The sequence below is a fragment of the Coptis chinensis genome, chromosome 2, assembly GCF_015680905.1.
Source record: "Coptis chinensis isolate HL-2020 chromosome 2, ASM1568090v1, whole genome shotgun sequence".
NCBI lineage: Eukaryota > Viridiplantae > Streptophyta > Magnoliopsida > Ranunculales > Ranunculaceae > Coptis > Coptis chinensis.
The window spans coordinates 93,651,044-93,664,109 of record NC_141457.1 but is presented as its reverse complement, the minus strand read 5'-3'; the positions used below and the strand labels follow the sequence as shown (position 1 = coordinate 93,664,109).

General features: G+C 44.8%; 2 protein-coding genes across 2 annotated transcripts; both read left to right on the top strand.

The window, feature by feature from the left end:
- The first annotated feature begins 644 nt into the window (after positions 1-644).
- Positions 645-1,025, top strand: LOC147519084 (uncharacterized). The gene has a single exon (XM_086594066.1). It carries the CDS (start codon positions 645-647, stop codon positions 1,023-1,025), a length of 381 nt encoding a protein of 126 aa, XP_086450192.1.
- A 3,205-nt stretch (positions 1,026-4,230) lies between these two features.
- LOC147519083 (uncharacterized) lies at positions 4,231-5,308 on the top strand. Its single transcript, XM_086594064.1, has 2 exons — positions 4,231-4,313; positions 4,858-5,308. The coding sequence occupies exons 1-2, from the start codon at positions 4,231-4,233 to the stop codon at positions 5,306-5,308; spliced, it is 534 nt and encodes a 177-aa protein (XP_086450190.1).
- Positions 5,309-13,066: the final 7,758 nt, after the last annotated feature.

The following is a 13,066-nucleotide window of genomic DNA, read 5'->3' as shown; positions in this document are numbered from 1 at the left end:
AGAAAGGAGAGAACATTAGAGAGTGAGATACAACATTTGGCGCTGTCTGTGGGGAAGACAAGAACAAAAGTAGCATGAAAAGGGCTACAGTAGGAAAGAGAGGAGTAAGCCGACCGCGAAAGGTGGTGGCACAGGAGATGGAGGCGGAAGTTGTAAGCATCGAAAGGGGAGATCAACGAGAGGAAACAGACGCGAGGACGGCCTTGGAGGAGACACGGCTGATGCAGGAAGAGATCGCGAGATTGAGAGAGGAGAATGATGCACTAAGAAAAGAAAGAGAAATGGCGGAGGAGGAAGGGAGAGCTGAAGCAAGTGAGGAGTTTGACAATGAAGAAGAGGGTCCGGATCTCGTAGAAAATCTAGTAGCGGACCTTACAATGGAGCAAGTATAGGAAATGATAAACAATGACCGAGAGGCGAATCTTCAGCAGGCGAAGACCCAAACGGGCGCGGCTAGTCAGGTGGTGGCTGGGCTGAACCGCAATTTGCTGGCGGATGCGATATGGACTTCGGAGGTGCCGAAACGGTTCAATTAGCCAAGGTTTGAAAGATATGATGGTACAGGAGACCCAACAGATCACATTCATCATTTTAAGCAACATATGCCTCTCTGGCAAGAGTCGCGGTATGATGGGTTGCGATACATGATGTTCCTGGCCAGCTTGAAAAGGGGAGCTGCGGACTGGTATTATCGGTTGCCTTCGAAGAGTATAACCAATTTCCAAGAGTTGGAGCAGGCGTTTATAGATCATTTTATACATCAAAAGAGGCGGGTTGTGGACATCGCGACCTTGTTCAATGTTAGACAAAGGTTTGTGGAATCTGTCAGGGAGTATCTGTGTCGCTTCAAGGCCGAGACATTGAAGGTGGAGAATTTGGATGAAAGGACGGCAGTGATAGCGTTCGAAAGAGGTCTGCGGCCGGGAACGGAGGTCCATCAGTCCGTCGCAAAGAATGAGATTGCGACCTTGCATGAGTTATATCCGCGGGTAGAGAAGTACATTAGATACGAGGACACAATGTAGAAGGATTCTAAGAGGTCAACGAAAGCAGTGTCATCTGTGGAGAAAGAAGGGGATCGCAGAAAGACGGAGTCAGTGGACAAAGGGAATGGAAGGTATCGCGAACATCCATTGCGTCCGGAAAGGAGTAGAGAGGTAGTGCGAAGGGAACAGAGGGAAAGGAAGCCATATCGCGAGCTTGAACATACACCTTTAAACAGGCTGTTGAGTGAGATATTGCCGTTGATCAAGAACGTGTAGGGGTACGATGGACCGCAAAGCGTTCCTGCCGAGATGTCGAACAAGCCATACCGCAGACGCATTCACCAAAAAGTGCGCGTAATGAAACTAATGATTGTTATGCGTTGAAATGGTTGGTTTAGAGGTTGATAGAGAAGGGAATGATAAGAGAGTTCATAGCGGGGGGCCCGAATGAGGAGCAGGTGCCAGCTCTAGGGAGAATATTGGGAACCATTAATGTTATTTTTAGTGGAGAAGTGCTGAGTCACAACGCCCATAGAGATAAGGTAAGGAGGACAGCGAGTATTCAGCAGATCAATGAGGCAACCAGAGGGCAGTGATCTAGCTCAGGGACAATGGACAGAGGAGATAGGATTGTATTTTCTAGTGCGGACCTCTGAGCCGTTGATACTCCTCATGAAGACGTGTTGGTCATTACTATGGCAATGGGCAATTACATGGTCAAGAGGGTATTAATTAACTGCGGCAGTGCGGTGGACTTGTTGTTCAGGGGAGCTTTGGATGAAATGAGGATCGACCCAGGGCAACTTAGGCCGCCACGGTCCAACTTGTATGGGTTTAATGGGAGCGTCATGGAGCCTATGGGAGAGCTTTTGTTACCAGTAACGACAGGGCCTGTGACTGTTTTCTCTCGATTTATGGTAGTTGATTCCAATTCCCAATACAACGCGATCCTAGGAAGAAGGTGGATCCACGAAATGAAAGTGGTGCCCTCGACCTATTACCAAGTTATTCGATTTCCCATGTCAACGAGAATGTATGAAGTCCGCGGAGATCAGGTAACATCTAAGAACAGTCATTAGGATACCATTAAAAGGATGGTCCGCAGACCTGGAGGAGAATCATTGAACCCTAGGAATAGGCAAGCATAACAATTACAGTGCGGGGCCGTGGAGGGGGAGGCGGGGTAGTAATGGGACCTAATACTTTAAATGAGATCGAGGTAGTGAACCTGGGGGTGGGCGAGGAAGAGAGGTTTAAATCAATAGGGTCTAACTTGTCGGAGGAGTGGAATAGTAAGTTGATATAGTGTTTGTCCGAGAATAGGGATGTGTTTGCATGGGGGATAGAGGATATCATAGGGCTGGATCCCCGATTTCTCATGCCACCGATTGCATATGAGGGAGGATGTGAAACCAATAAGACAAAAGATGAGGAGTGTGAGGCCTAAGTACGCGGAAGGGATTCGAGAGGAGGTTGCTAGGCTGAAAGGAGCGGGAATCATCAGGGAGGTGGAATTCACGGACTGGCTGTCCAATATAGTCGCAGTTCCAAAGAGAAATGACAAGGTTCGAATGTGTGTTGATTTTACAGATGTAAACTTGGAGTGCCCCAAAGACAGTTATCCTATGCCGCGAGTGGATGAGCTGGTGGACAGGACCGCGTGGTTCAAAATGTTTTCATTTATGGATGCCTCTATGGGGTACAATCAGGTTGCGATGTATGGACCGAACTAGGAAAAGACATCTTTTGTGGTGGAGGGGGGTACCTATTGCTATAAGAGAATGCCATTTGGGTTAAAAAAACGCAGGAGCCACATTCCAACGGTTGGGGGAGAAAATGTTCGAGAATAAAATTCGAAAGAGAATCGAGATATACATAGACTATATGGTGGAGAAGAGTATGTCAGAGGAAGAGCACTTGGAAGGTCTGAGGGAGACATTCGGTATACTGCGAGCGCACAATTTGAAACTCAATCCAGAGAAATGCACATTTGGAGTCACCACGGGGAAACTCCTGGGGTACATTGTGATGCAGTGGGGGATAGAGGCTAATCCCGAACAGATAAGGTCCTTGGTGGAAATGCCATCACCTCAGACAGTGAAGGAGGTGCATCGATTGGCAGGAAGAGTCGCAGCCCTAAACTGATTCATTTCAAAATCATCTGATAAATGTAGGCCGCTGTATAGGTTGTTGAGAAACACCACAGATTTTGCATGGACAGCAGAGTGCGAGAAAGCGTTTCAGGAGTTAAAAAGGTATCTCGGAGAGGCTCCTCTATTGTCGCGGCCCGAGCTAGGAGAGAAATTGTATTTGTATCTGGGGGTTACAGAGTACGCGATCAGCTCGGTCCTCGTCCGTGTTGTGGATAAAATGGAAAAGCCGGTGTATTTCCAGAGTAAAACTTTGTTAGATGTGGAGATTAGGCATACCCGAGTGGAGAAGTATGCTCTGGCATTAATATTCTCAGCCTTGAAGTTGAAACCATATTTCAAATCTCATGCAGTGATCGTGGTGAAAAATTTGTCCCTCAAACAAGCTCTGAAAGTTGAAAAGTTTGGAAGAATATTGAAATGGGCCATGATGCCGAGTTCATATGAAATCCAATATCAAATCAGGATGGCGGAGAAAGCTCAGGCAGTGGCAGAGTTCTTGGCAGATTTTCCTGCAGAGGATCCCATTTGGGGGGAAGAGATGGTCCTGGAATCCGAATGAGAAGAGGAACAAGACCACTTAAACCCATGGGATGAGAGGAATGGTTGGAGGGTGTTCGCGGATGGATCAGCGACAGACGCAGGTAGTGGAATAGGTGTTGTGCTGGTTACGCCGGAAAACAATAGGTTGGAACAAACCATGAAGTTGGGATTCGCGGCATCGAATAATGAGTCAGAATATGAGGCGGTGATTGCGGGCTTGAGGATGACTGAGGATTTGGGCGTAAAGGAGCTTAACGTATACTCGGACTCGAATCTAGTGGTGTGTCAAGCGAATGGCGGATTTGTAGCGAGATGTCCTTGAATGGCGAAATATTTGACAGTCTTACATAGGTGGGCTGCGAAGTTCACACAGATTAGATTTGTACATTTGAACCGCGGGGAGAACCGTCATGCAGATGCTCTATCCTATGTAGCCGCAGCCATGCCATGATCGGAGGATAGGGTAATCAAAGTAAGGAGATTGGCTAGACCGAGTATTGAGGAACCTACGGAGATACTGAATACCAAGTACAGAAGAGGATGGAGGATGGATGGAGCCTATCAAGCAATTCTTATCTGGGCATGAAGTGAGTGAGAAGAAAGAGAAGAAAAGACTGGAACAGGCTTCACAGAGGTATACATACAATGATGAGAGGGGAATTGTATAGGAAGAATTTCAACGGGCCTTTACTGAAATGTCTGGGGCCGAGGCTAGCGCAAGAGGTGCTAGCGGAGTTACACGGGGGAGATTATGGGAGCCATTCAGTGGGCAGGACCACGACCTATCGACTATTAACACAAGGTTACTTTTGGCCTCACATGAAGAGAGACGCTGTGGAATTTGCCAAAAAATGTGAGAAATGTCAGAGGTTTTCTCAGTTGATATTTGTCCCAGCTGAGCCGCTGCACAATGTGTCTAGCCCCTGGCCATTCACGATGTGGGCCCTCGATATAGTACCAGTGGTAAAAGGAGATTCATGTTGGCTGCCACTGACTATTTTACAAAGTGTATTGAGGCCGTGTCGCTGCAGCAGGTAAAGGAGGTGCAAGTGGTCAAGTTCATGTGGGAGAACATAATATGCCAGTTCGGGCTGCCCTATGCTATCATCGCGGACAACGAAACTCAGTTCATAGGGTCTAAGGTGAAGGAGTTTTTACAAGCCTATCATGTGAAACAGGGATTCTCGGCCCCCTACAACCCCGAGGGCAATGGACAGGCTAAATCCTCTAACAAAACCATACTTAACAATCTCAAAAGGAAAGTTGGAGGATAAAAAAGGGGCGTGGGCCGACGAGTTGAACCATGTACTTTGGGCTTACCGAACTACACCACGGACAACCACCAGGGAGACTCCATTCTCGTTAGCATATGGCATAGAGGCAGTGATACAGTCAAAAATGGTGGCGGCTACCACCCGAACAAGAGCTGTTAAAGATGGGTCAAACTGGGGCATTCTGTCCAGGGACATGAATTTGGCTGATGAAAGAAGGGACGCCGCGCGCATAAGGCTGGAAGAGTATCACCGCCGCCTCCAAAGGCAATACAACAAGAGGGTGAAGCTAGGAATATTCACAGTGGGAGACCTGGTGCTTCGCAAAGTGACTCCCAACACCAAGAAGGCGAGTTAGGGGAAACTGGGTCCAAATTGGGAGGGACCCTCTATGCTGTGGTAGACGTTGGAGGGGCAGGCACATACAAGTTACAAACCATGGAGGGAAAATTGGTAGAGAGACCTTGGAATATGAGATTGTTGAAAAAATTTCACCAGTGAATGTAATATGAAGCTGTCATCAACTACATGAGCTATTTGTAAATATATAAAACAATAACACTTTTGGGTAGACAATGTTGCTTTGAGTTATTTTGATTTAGCATCAGAGTGGAGGAAGCAAGGGGGATGAGCCCTTCGCGGACGTATGGTCCAAAGCGAACTAAGGGCAAGCTGAGTTGCCTCTTCGCGAAAGAGAGTTCCAAATCTCCATTAAGGGCAAGATGAGTTGTCCCTCCTCGGACATGAGGTCTACAGTGAACTAGGGGCAAAGTGGGTTGCCCTTTTCGCGGACATGAGATCCGAGTTAAGCAGAGAGTGCGGGGGCCAAGAGGAGTTGCTCCCCCAAAAGAGAACAATACTATAACCTAGGCAGGAAAGGGCGTGGAAGCCCACACAACATAGCCAGGAGGGATTCATGTGAATGTGGTATAAAAGAGTTGGTCAAGGAAGAAAGACAAATCATTAATTGAGATTAAAAAAAACTGGACACTCCTTAAACTTAGCAAAACACACCATTGTTAACAGAGAATACACAGTAGCAAAATGAAGCAAAATTACAAGAGTCACAACAATTAAACATCTTCAGCAATTATAGCATCCGCGGCATCATTGATGGCCGCATCCGCAGCTGCGTCAATAACCTCAGCCACGATGACAGGAAGAGTGTCAGACTCCAAAGCATCAGTAGGGTGGCCGGGGACCCCAGGGACCAGTGCAACTACAAACTCCTCAACGGGGGCAGGCTGTTTCGGAAGAAGTCGGCCCTCTTTGATAAGGCTGTCATGTTCCTCCTTGATCTTTTTGGCCACTCGTTTGTCTGCCAGAGATTTAAAGCGCTCTTGAAATTTATCCATGTCCGACTCATGTTGTGTTAGAAGAGCGGCGGTGGCATCCTTGTGCTGCTGAGAGAGGGTGGCCAGGGATTCGAAGTGTTGCTGAAGGAGGGTCTCTCGCTGGTTACTTAAGCGATCATTGACCGTGTCCATGTAGGCCTGATGGGAAGCCTTAGCCCCCCTGAGCTCATCCTGAGCCTTAACCTTATCCGGCTGCAACCTCCAGGTCTTGTTTGAAGTTGAGCTTGAGTCTCCTTCAATGCCTCCAGCGAAGGACTTCGGCCTCTAGTGATATGATTCCACCTTGGACCTAGCGCCGAACAGTCCGTGGATCATGTAGGAGATGTCCAGGCTCACCTAAGAAAGAGTGAGGGGTTAACACACCCTAGATGGAAGATAAAAACAGAGAGAAAGATAGAAATGGAGTGCACCTTCTCCCAGTCAGTGTAGAAAGAGGTCCAGTGTTGGTCAAATGAGCCCTCTTCCGCGTATGTAATGTCCTTGGGAAGGTGGGACCCATAGAACAGGGAAGAGGCAACCACAGAATTCTCCAAGGCTGAGTCATTGATGTTGACGGTACGGCTGCGGACTTTGAATAGGGGGCGAAAGGCAGTTGAGGGATCTACGTTCTCCTTACCCGGCCGCTGTGTATGGCAAACAGGAGTAGTGGGAGGGGGAGCATTGACCGTTGAGATCGGCTCATTGGAAACCGAGGTCCGCGGACGCTTGAGAAGCGGTCCGTGAGGGGGAGCTGTGGGGGAGGTAGGAATGACTTCTGTCACCGCGTCATCGTCTGAGTCGCTGTCAAACAACTTTCTCTTGGAGACATTCATATCTGAGCAAGGGGAGTCAGCGGTGGGGGAGTGAGGGGAGTGGTATTGGTCCTCCCAAGTAACCATAGACTGGTGGGACCGAGAGGATTGGCGGGCAGATGGGGAATGAGCAGTGGGATGTGCAGGGCGGCGAGTATTAGCAAGGAGTGGGCGATGATTTCTGGTGGGGGGCCTTTTGGCTGGAGGAGAAGCTCGAGGTTTGCGTTCCTCCGGAGGAGGGGGACGGTAAAAGGGGGCGCTATAGGCACCAATGGTTTGCAATTGAGTGTCAGACAGCAGATGGGTGCAAGTGTGGGGGTCAACTCCAAGGACCGCAGCTTGAGAAGGGCCTAGGTCGTGAATCTTCTGAAATATGGTGGAGTTCACACCGGCATAAATGCTAGACTTCGAGTCCGGTCTCCAACCTGAACAGAGAAAAGAGATCATGATATTAGGGTTCATACAGCGAACTACACATGCAAGGGGAACTCACCACTGGGCAGAAAAGCGAGATGAGTGAGAGTCAAGGCAGGGGGTAGATCCGTGGACAGAAAATTTTCGGGAGACATACAGTGGATAGTGGTGCCACATCTTGTTCGAAAAAGTGACGCGTAGGACAAACGACAATTTCTTGGGACGGACACAGAAGGAATGATAACCGACACTAACATCCTTGGTGCTTCTTTTTATATAGTAATGAGCGACCATATCACGTCATGTTATTTTGGGCACACCAGATTTATTATAATGGTTCGCGGCATACATGTTGCGCTAAAAATTATCGACACCTTGACAGGGAGGGATGTTAAAATGGTTGCATACCGCAACATCCAAAAGGGTTAGGGGGAAGCGAAGTCCAGCGACAATCTACCCAACCGTGGCTACCAGACACCCTGGCCTATGAGGGACTAAGTGTGGAAAGTAGGTGAGATCAGGCACGTGTTCCAGGATGACATTAGCTGGAATGCTGTAAGCCTCCTTGACCGCCTCTAAATTAGGTCTACGACTACAAGGCGGCGGTGGGGGAAGAGCAAATTGTTGCCCTGAGGTGGAAGGGGCTTCGGAGGGATCTGGCGGAGGGGTGAGCCCACCGTGTTGGAGGTAGAGGAGGAAGAGTGGTTAGAATCGAAGTTTGACATTAGAGAAAGAGTCCAAATTAAGGGAGAAGATGAACAGTTTTCAAAAGGGGGAGGGAAGTAGCAGCAATTCTATAAAAGAAAACAGCGTAAGAGAGTGAAAGCTGGAGAAAGAAATAAACCTGAAAATGCTGAAAAGATTAGTCCGGTGTTGGAAGGCAAGCGGTGGAACAAGCACCAGGAGCACAACCACCAACCAGTGAAACAAAGGTAGGGGGAGGAGTAGAGGAAGAGCAAAACGCGAGAGGAAGAGTCTGAATGAGAGAGAGAGAGAGAAGTTTGAGCGGGTTTTTATAAGAGGAGGGGTAAAACTGTAATCCAGAGGTGCTGAAATCGAGGAGACACCCACAAGCACCAGCCAAAAAGTGACATGTGGATGCATAAAGCTCGAATAGACACTGACCCATTGCGCGTGTTGAACACGCATGGCCCAGTGGTACAGTGGGGGGATAGATCGCGGCTGCCGAAGTGAGAGAGGGTGAGGACTCTCAACCCCCCGACCTCTGTAGGATCGCGACCTCGAGGGGGGCATCTGTAGTGGTAGGATCTAGGAGGTGACAGATCAACGGTGAAGTGAACTTGGGGTAACATATATTGCGAAGGTGCGGTGCACAGGATCGATCTGTGAACTCTAAGTTACTGTACGGCAACCCTACACGTGGAGGTAGGCATGCCGCGAGATCAAGGGACAGATGGAGGGCTAGGGAAAAAGAGGGGATCGAGGAGTATAAAGAGAGAGAGGGGGGAAGAAAGAAAGGGGGATTGGATTGGAAAAAGGAGGCGAGAGCTAGCTAGAGAGAAAAAGAGAGAGAAAGAAAAGAAAGGAGAGAACATTAGAGAGTGAGATACAACAATCACCAACTTCTCAAGTCGAGGAGTACTTATGCTGAGACTATGGAGATGTCTATACACAAAGTTATGTATCTCCAAGTTCTCCAAAAGTGGAAGATTTTTTTTTTTCTAAGTAAGCAAATATTATATTGATGAGGGTAAAAACAGAATAGAGAAGAAGGTACACGTGTATCCTAGAGTCCACTGTAACAGTAGCACTACTAGGATTTTCTAAAGTAAACTTTAGTCAAAACTGGAAGATCAAATACTAGTTCTCTTTTGCAATTACCTTCAGGAAGTTTAACGTAATCCAGTTTCAAAGTTTTGAGTTGTGAAGTCGAACATATCGACTTGGGGAGTTGGAAGTTCCGACTTGCCACTATGCATGAACAGATGAACTCAAACTAAAGGTTGAGGTAGATGTAAATATTAAGCCCGAAATTTCTTTGTATTCGAATTCGTCTGGTGTGACACTTAGGAGAACATCTTGAACATGTCGTCTTGATGCGAGTTCTAACCAACGGTTAACGTGACATACATTACAAAAGCAGTGACCAGAGATATGGAACTTGTTTATATTGGATCCTTTGCCGAACTTCAAAACTTTATCTATAAAATTCCCGTACCGTAACATTCTATTAGAAGACATATATAAATTGAAGTTTAAATTTGGAACAGAAATCCATAGATGTCTCCATCTTTTTGAAATAAGGGTTGTGTTCATTATTACTTCAGACATGTCCAAAAAAGAGAGTATATGATGAAGTAACACATTTGATCTTCTCTAGTTGGCACCTTAACTTCATTATTATTGATTTTGAAGACGAATGCGTAGGATTTTGGTTTTCCTCCCAATTCCAAATCAGCAAATTCTAGAACTCAGGTTACGTGCGGACACATGTAAGGATGGGGATTCCAAGTTCTAGTGTTCCACTGCCATTTAGATATTCAAGCTAGGGCTGGAAATGGAACCCGAATCCGACCATATCCGAATCCATTTTAACGGATATGGTTTGTATGTTCGTGACTAGAATATGACCCGAATATTCATTTTAACAATATTTATATTTTAATGTCTAAAAATTAATTTATATCTTATATTTATATATGAAAATCATTAAAATATTATATTTTTTAGTATTTTTTAATAGATATGGATATTCAAAATCCGACCCGAATCCAGTAAAAAGTTTTGAGTGAGAATCTGATCCGAACCCGCTCCATTTTCAGCCCAATTCCTAACTACCGTATAAGAAATGGGCCCATATACTAGGGCAGTTAATTAAGTGCCTTTAACTGGGCCTAATATTGGACCCTTTATTCTAACAAGACTGGAGGCCTTACGAGCTTGCGTTACAAACCTTACTTACAGTTGTTACCTTTCTTTGACCAGAGTTATTTCTAAGCAGGCAGGTCAAGTCAAGAAATGTCAAACTACATACATAGAGGTATATATATAGACCATAAAAAGTGGGGAAAAAATGATACGCCTTGAGGTTCATATTTATATTTTCTAAGGGAAAATATGGCTACACTTGTGGAGGCAGAGCCTGCAGCCTCTTACGAAAATTTTCCAATTCCTCAGCATGCGTGCACCGGTGCACGTGAACGCAGTTACAGAGATGTTCTCCAAGACAGATGCAATCTTCAACAAATATTTAAGGATTTTGAGTTCAATTTCGCCGCTTCCATGTTAATAGCGAAGCTTTACAGATGTGTTGTACACTTGTACTGGGGCATAATATTTTATTTTGTCCTTTCTATTCCACCTTAGTTCTAAACTTCTAACACAGTACTAGTAACACTAATTACAGTAGAGAGAGACCAGGTAGAGTGATACATAAATGAGACTAGGAGCATGTATCTTGAACTCACAATAAAATTTTCTATAATCAGTCTAGGAGTTCAAGGTACTTTAAAATTACTCAACTTCGTTCATCCCAGAACTATGCCCATATAATATTAAAAAAAATGGTTTATATGATATCATTTTATTGATTGAATTGTGAATGATGAAGTAAAGATCAAGCCTGAGAGTTCTTGGCTTGAATCTGGATTATGGGCATGTATTGTAAGTTATGAGATTTGATTTGCGCAGTTCAACTTTTGCTGTTTTTTCTTAACCATGTCCCATATCATGCATCACAACTAATCAACTAGACCAATATCATGATCCGGTGTAGAGGTTGGTGGAGGGCTTGTAGCAAACTTGATTGCGCCAGATTCCATAATAACTAGGGATATTTTAGGAGATATGTTGTCATTGTGAAGCACTCTGCGATCTGAAGATCTTTCCCGTGTAGGAGCAGAGCTATCAAAATTGAGAGAAAATATTTGGAGAGAGAAAAACTTGTAAAGAGAGAAGAGTGATCTAGTAAGGTGGAGAAACTTGAGAGGAGTGATTATAATATTCATTCCCACGTTATAAACGGATTAGCTCTTGTAGAAGTAGGCATCATTAGCCGAATCACGGTATATCTTTGTGTTATGGTATGCTTGTTCTTTTTTTTACATTATTATTTGTTGTTTATAGTTGTTTAGAGAGTTGGGCATGCTAGCTAGGTTGTAGTAAATATTTAGAATTTGTCTGGAGTAGTAGTGTTTCATAATACAAGTTATCTGTGTAGTGGGGATCGATTGGTGTTGGTATTAACCCCAACAAATAAACACCATATATATGTAGTGGAGCTATACTGTGCACACAAGCGGACTATCCAACTGCTTATGCAGTTGATAAATAGCCATGAACCGAGCAAGAGACTTTTCCCTATGAAATCAGTCTGTTTAAGCTCAAGACATTGTTGGCTATAACAGAAAATTTTGCCTATACAAAGCTCTCCAATAATAAAAGCATTTACAAAGATATTAAACACAGCAAAATCAATCAATAACTAAAGAGATAGGAAAACGTATTCAACTACGAGATAGTTCAAGTTTTGTTGCATTGACTAGAGCCCAAAGGTTCAGTATAGAAGAGTAATAATTATGAAGTAGCCTACCAATGAGCAGAAGTGATATATGACAAGGAGCATATCTTTTGATCAAGCAAGAAAGAACTTCTAAATAATAGTTTGTCACCAAGTTCTTAAGTCGAGGAGCACTTATGTTCAGATGTACCAGCTAGCTTTAAGCCCAATCGCTCCTAACTTTCGAATAAGATTCCTCTCTGAATCTCAATATACTAGGCAATAATGAGCTGTAATTTACTGGGGCTCAATGTCAGGCCGTTTTAGTCTAGCTCGGACTTAAAAGTGAAGTGTGCGTGCGTGCGTGCGTGTGTGTGTGTCATCGCATTTCTCTGTCGTTCGATCTCAGTCATGATCAGATGCTATTTGGCCAGTCCATAATTTTCTTATCCATGTTTTTCAACTTTTGTCCATGGAGATTTTGTGTTCAATTTGAAGCAAAGTGCACTCCTGAAGTTCGCTGGTATACCAAACTTATTATGCCTAACTTAGTAAGTGATGGCATGGAGGTAGAAGGGATGTCCAAGGATCAAAATGAAGATATCCACTTTCGTCCTGACAATATTTATCATTAGCATAGTTGTCAAATAATCCTCGCGTGATATTTCAAAACCAAAATAGATATTTGGGGTTCAGGATCAGGTCCCTCAAAAGATATTTCAAATAATCCTCGCTAGTGCTAAGCTAGTTATTCAAAATGGTACCTTTGCGGCATCATGGCATGTATATCAGGGATGCACTAAATTAAGCAAGACGTACTCTAAAGGGGGTTGTCCCTTACCATTTCTATCGGTAGATCTGAGGGCGTAACCGTTTTTTCTAGATGTTGAAGAGACTTGGTCGACGACCGACTACACAGAGACTAAGATGAAAGTGTCTCAAATTGGTGAAGTTGTTGGATACAAACAGTTAATTCTACTAGTTTATTATTTTTATTTTGGTAGAAAAATTCAATGTCTAGAATCGCATGCAAGAAAAGTAGTTTTTTGACGACTCGGAAGGTAATTGCTACCTCCAATGAAAATGATGCATATGAG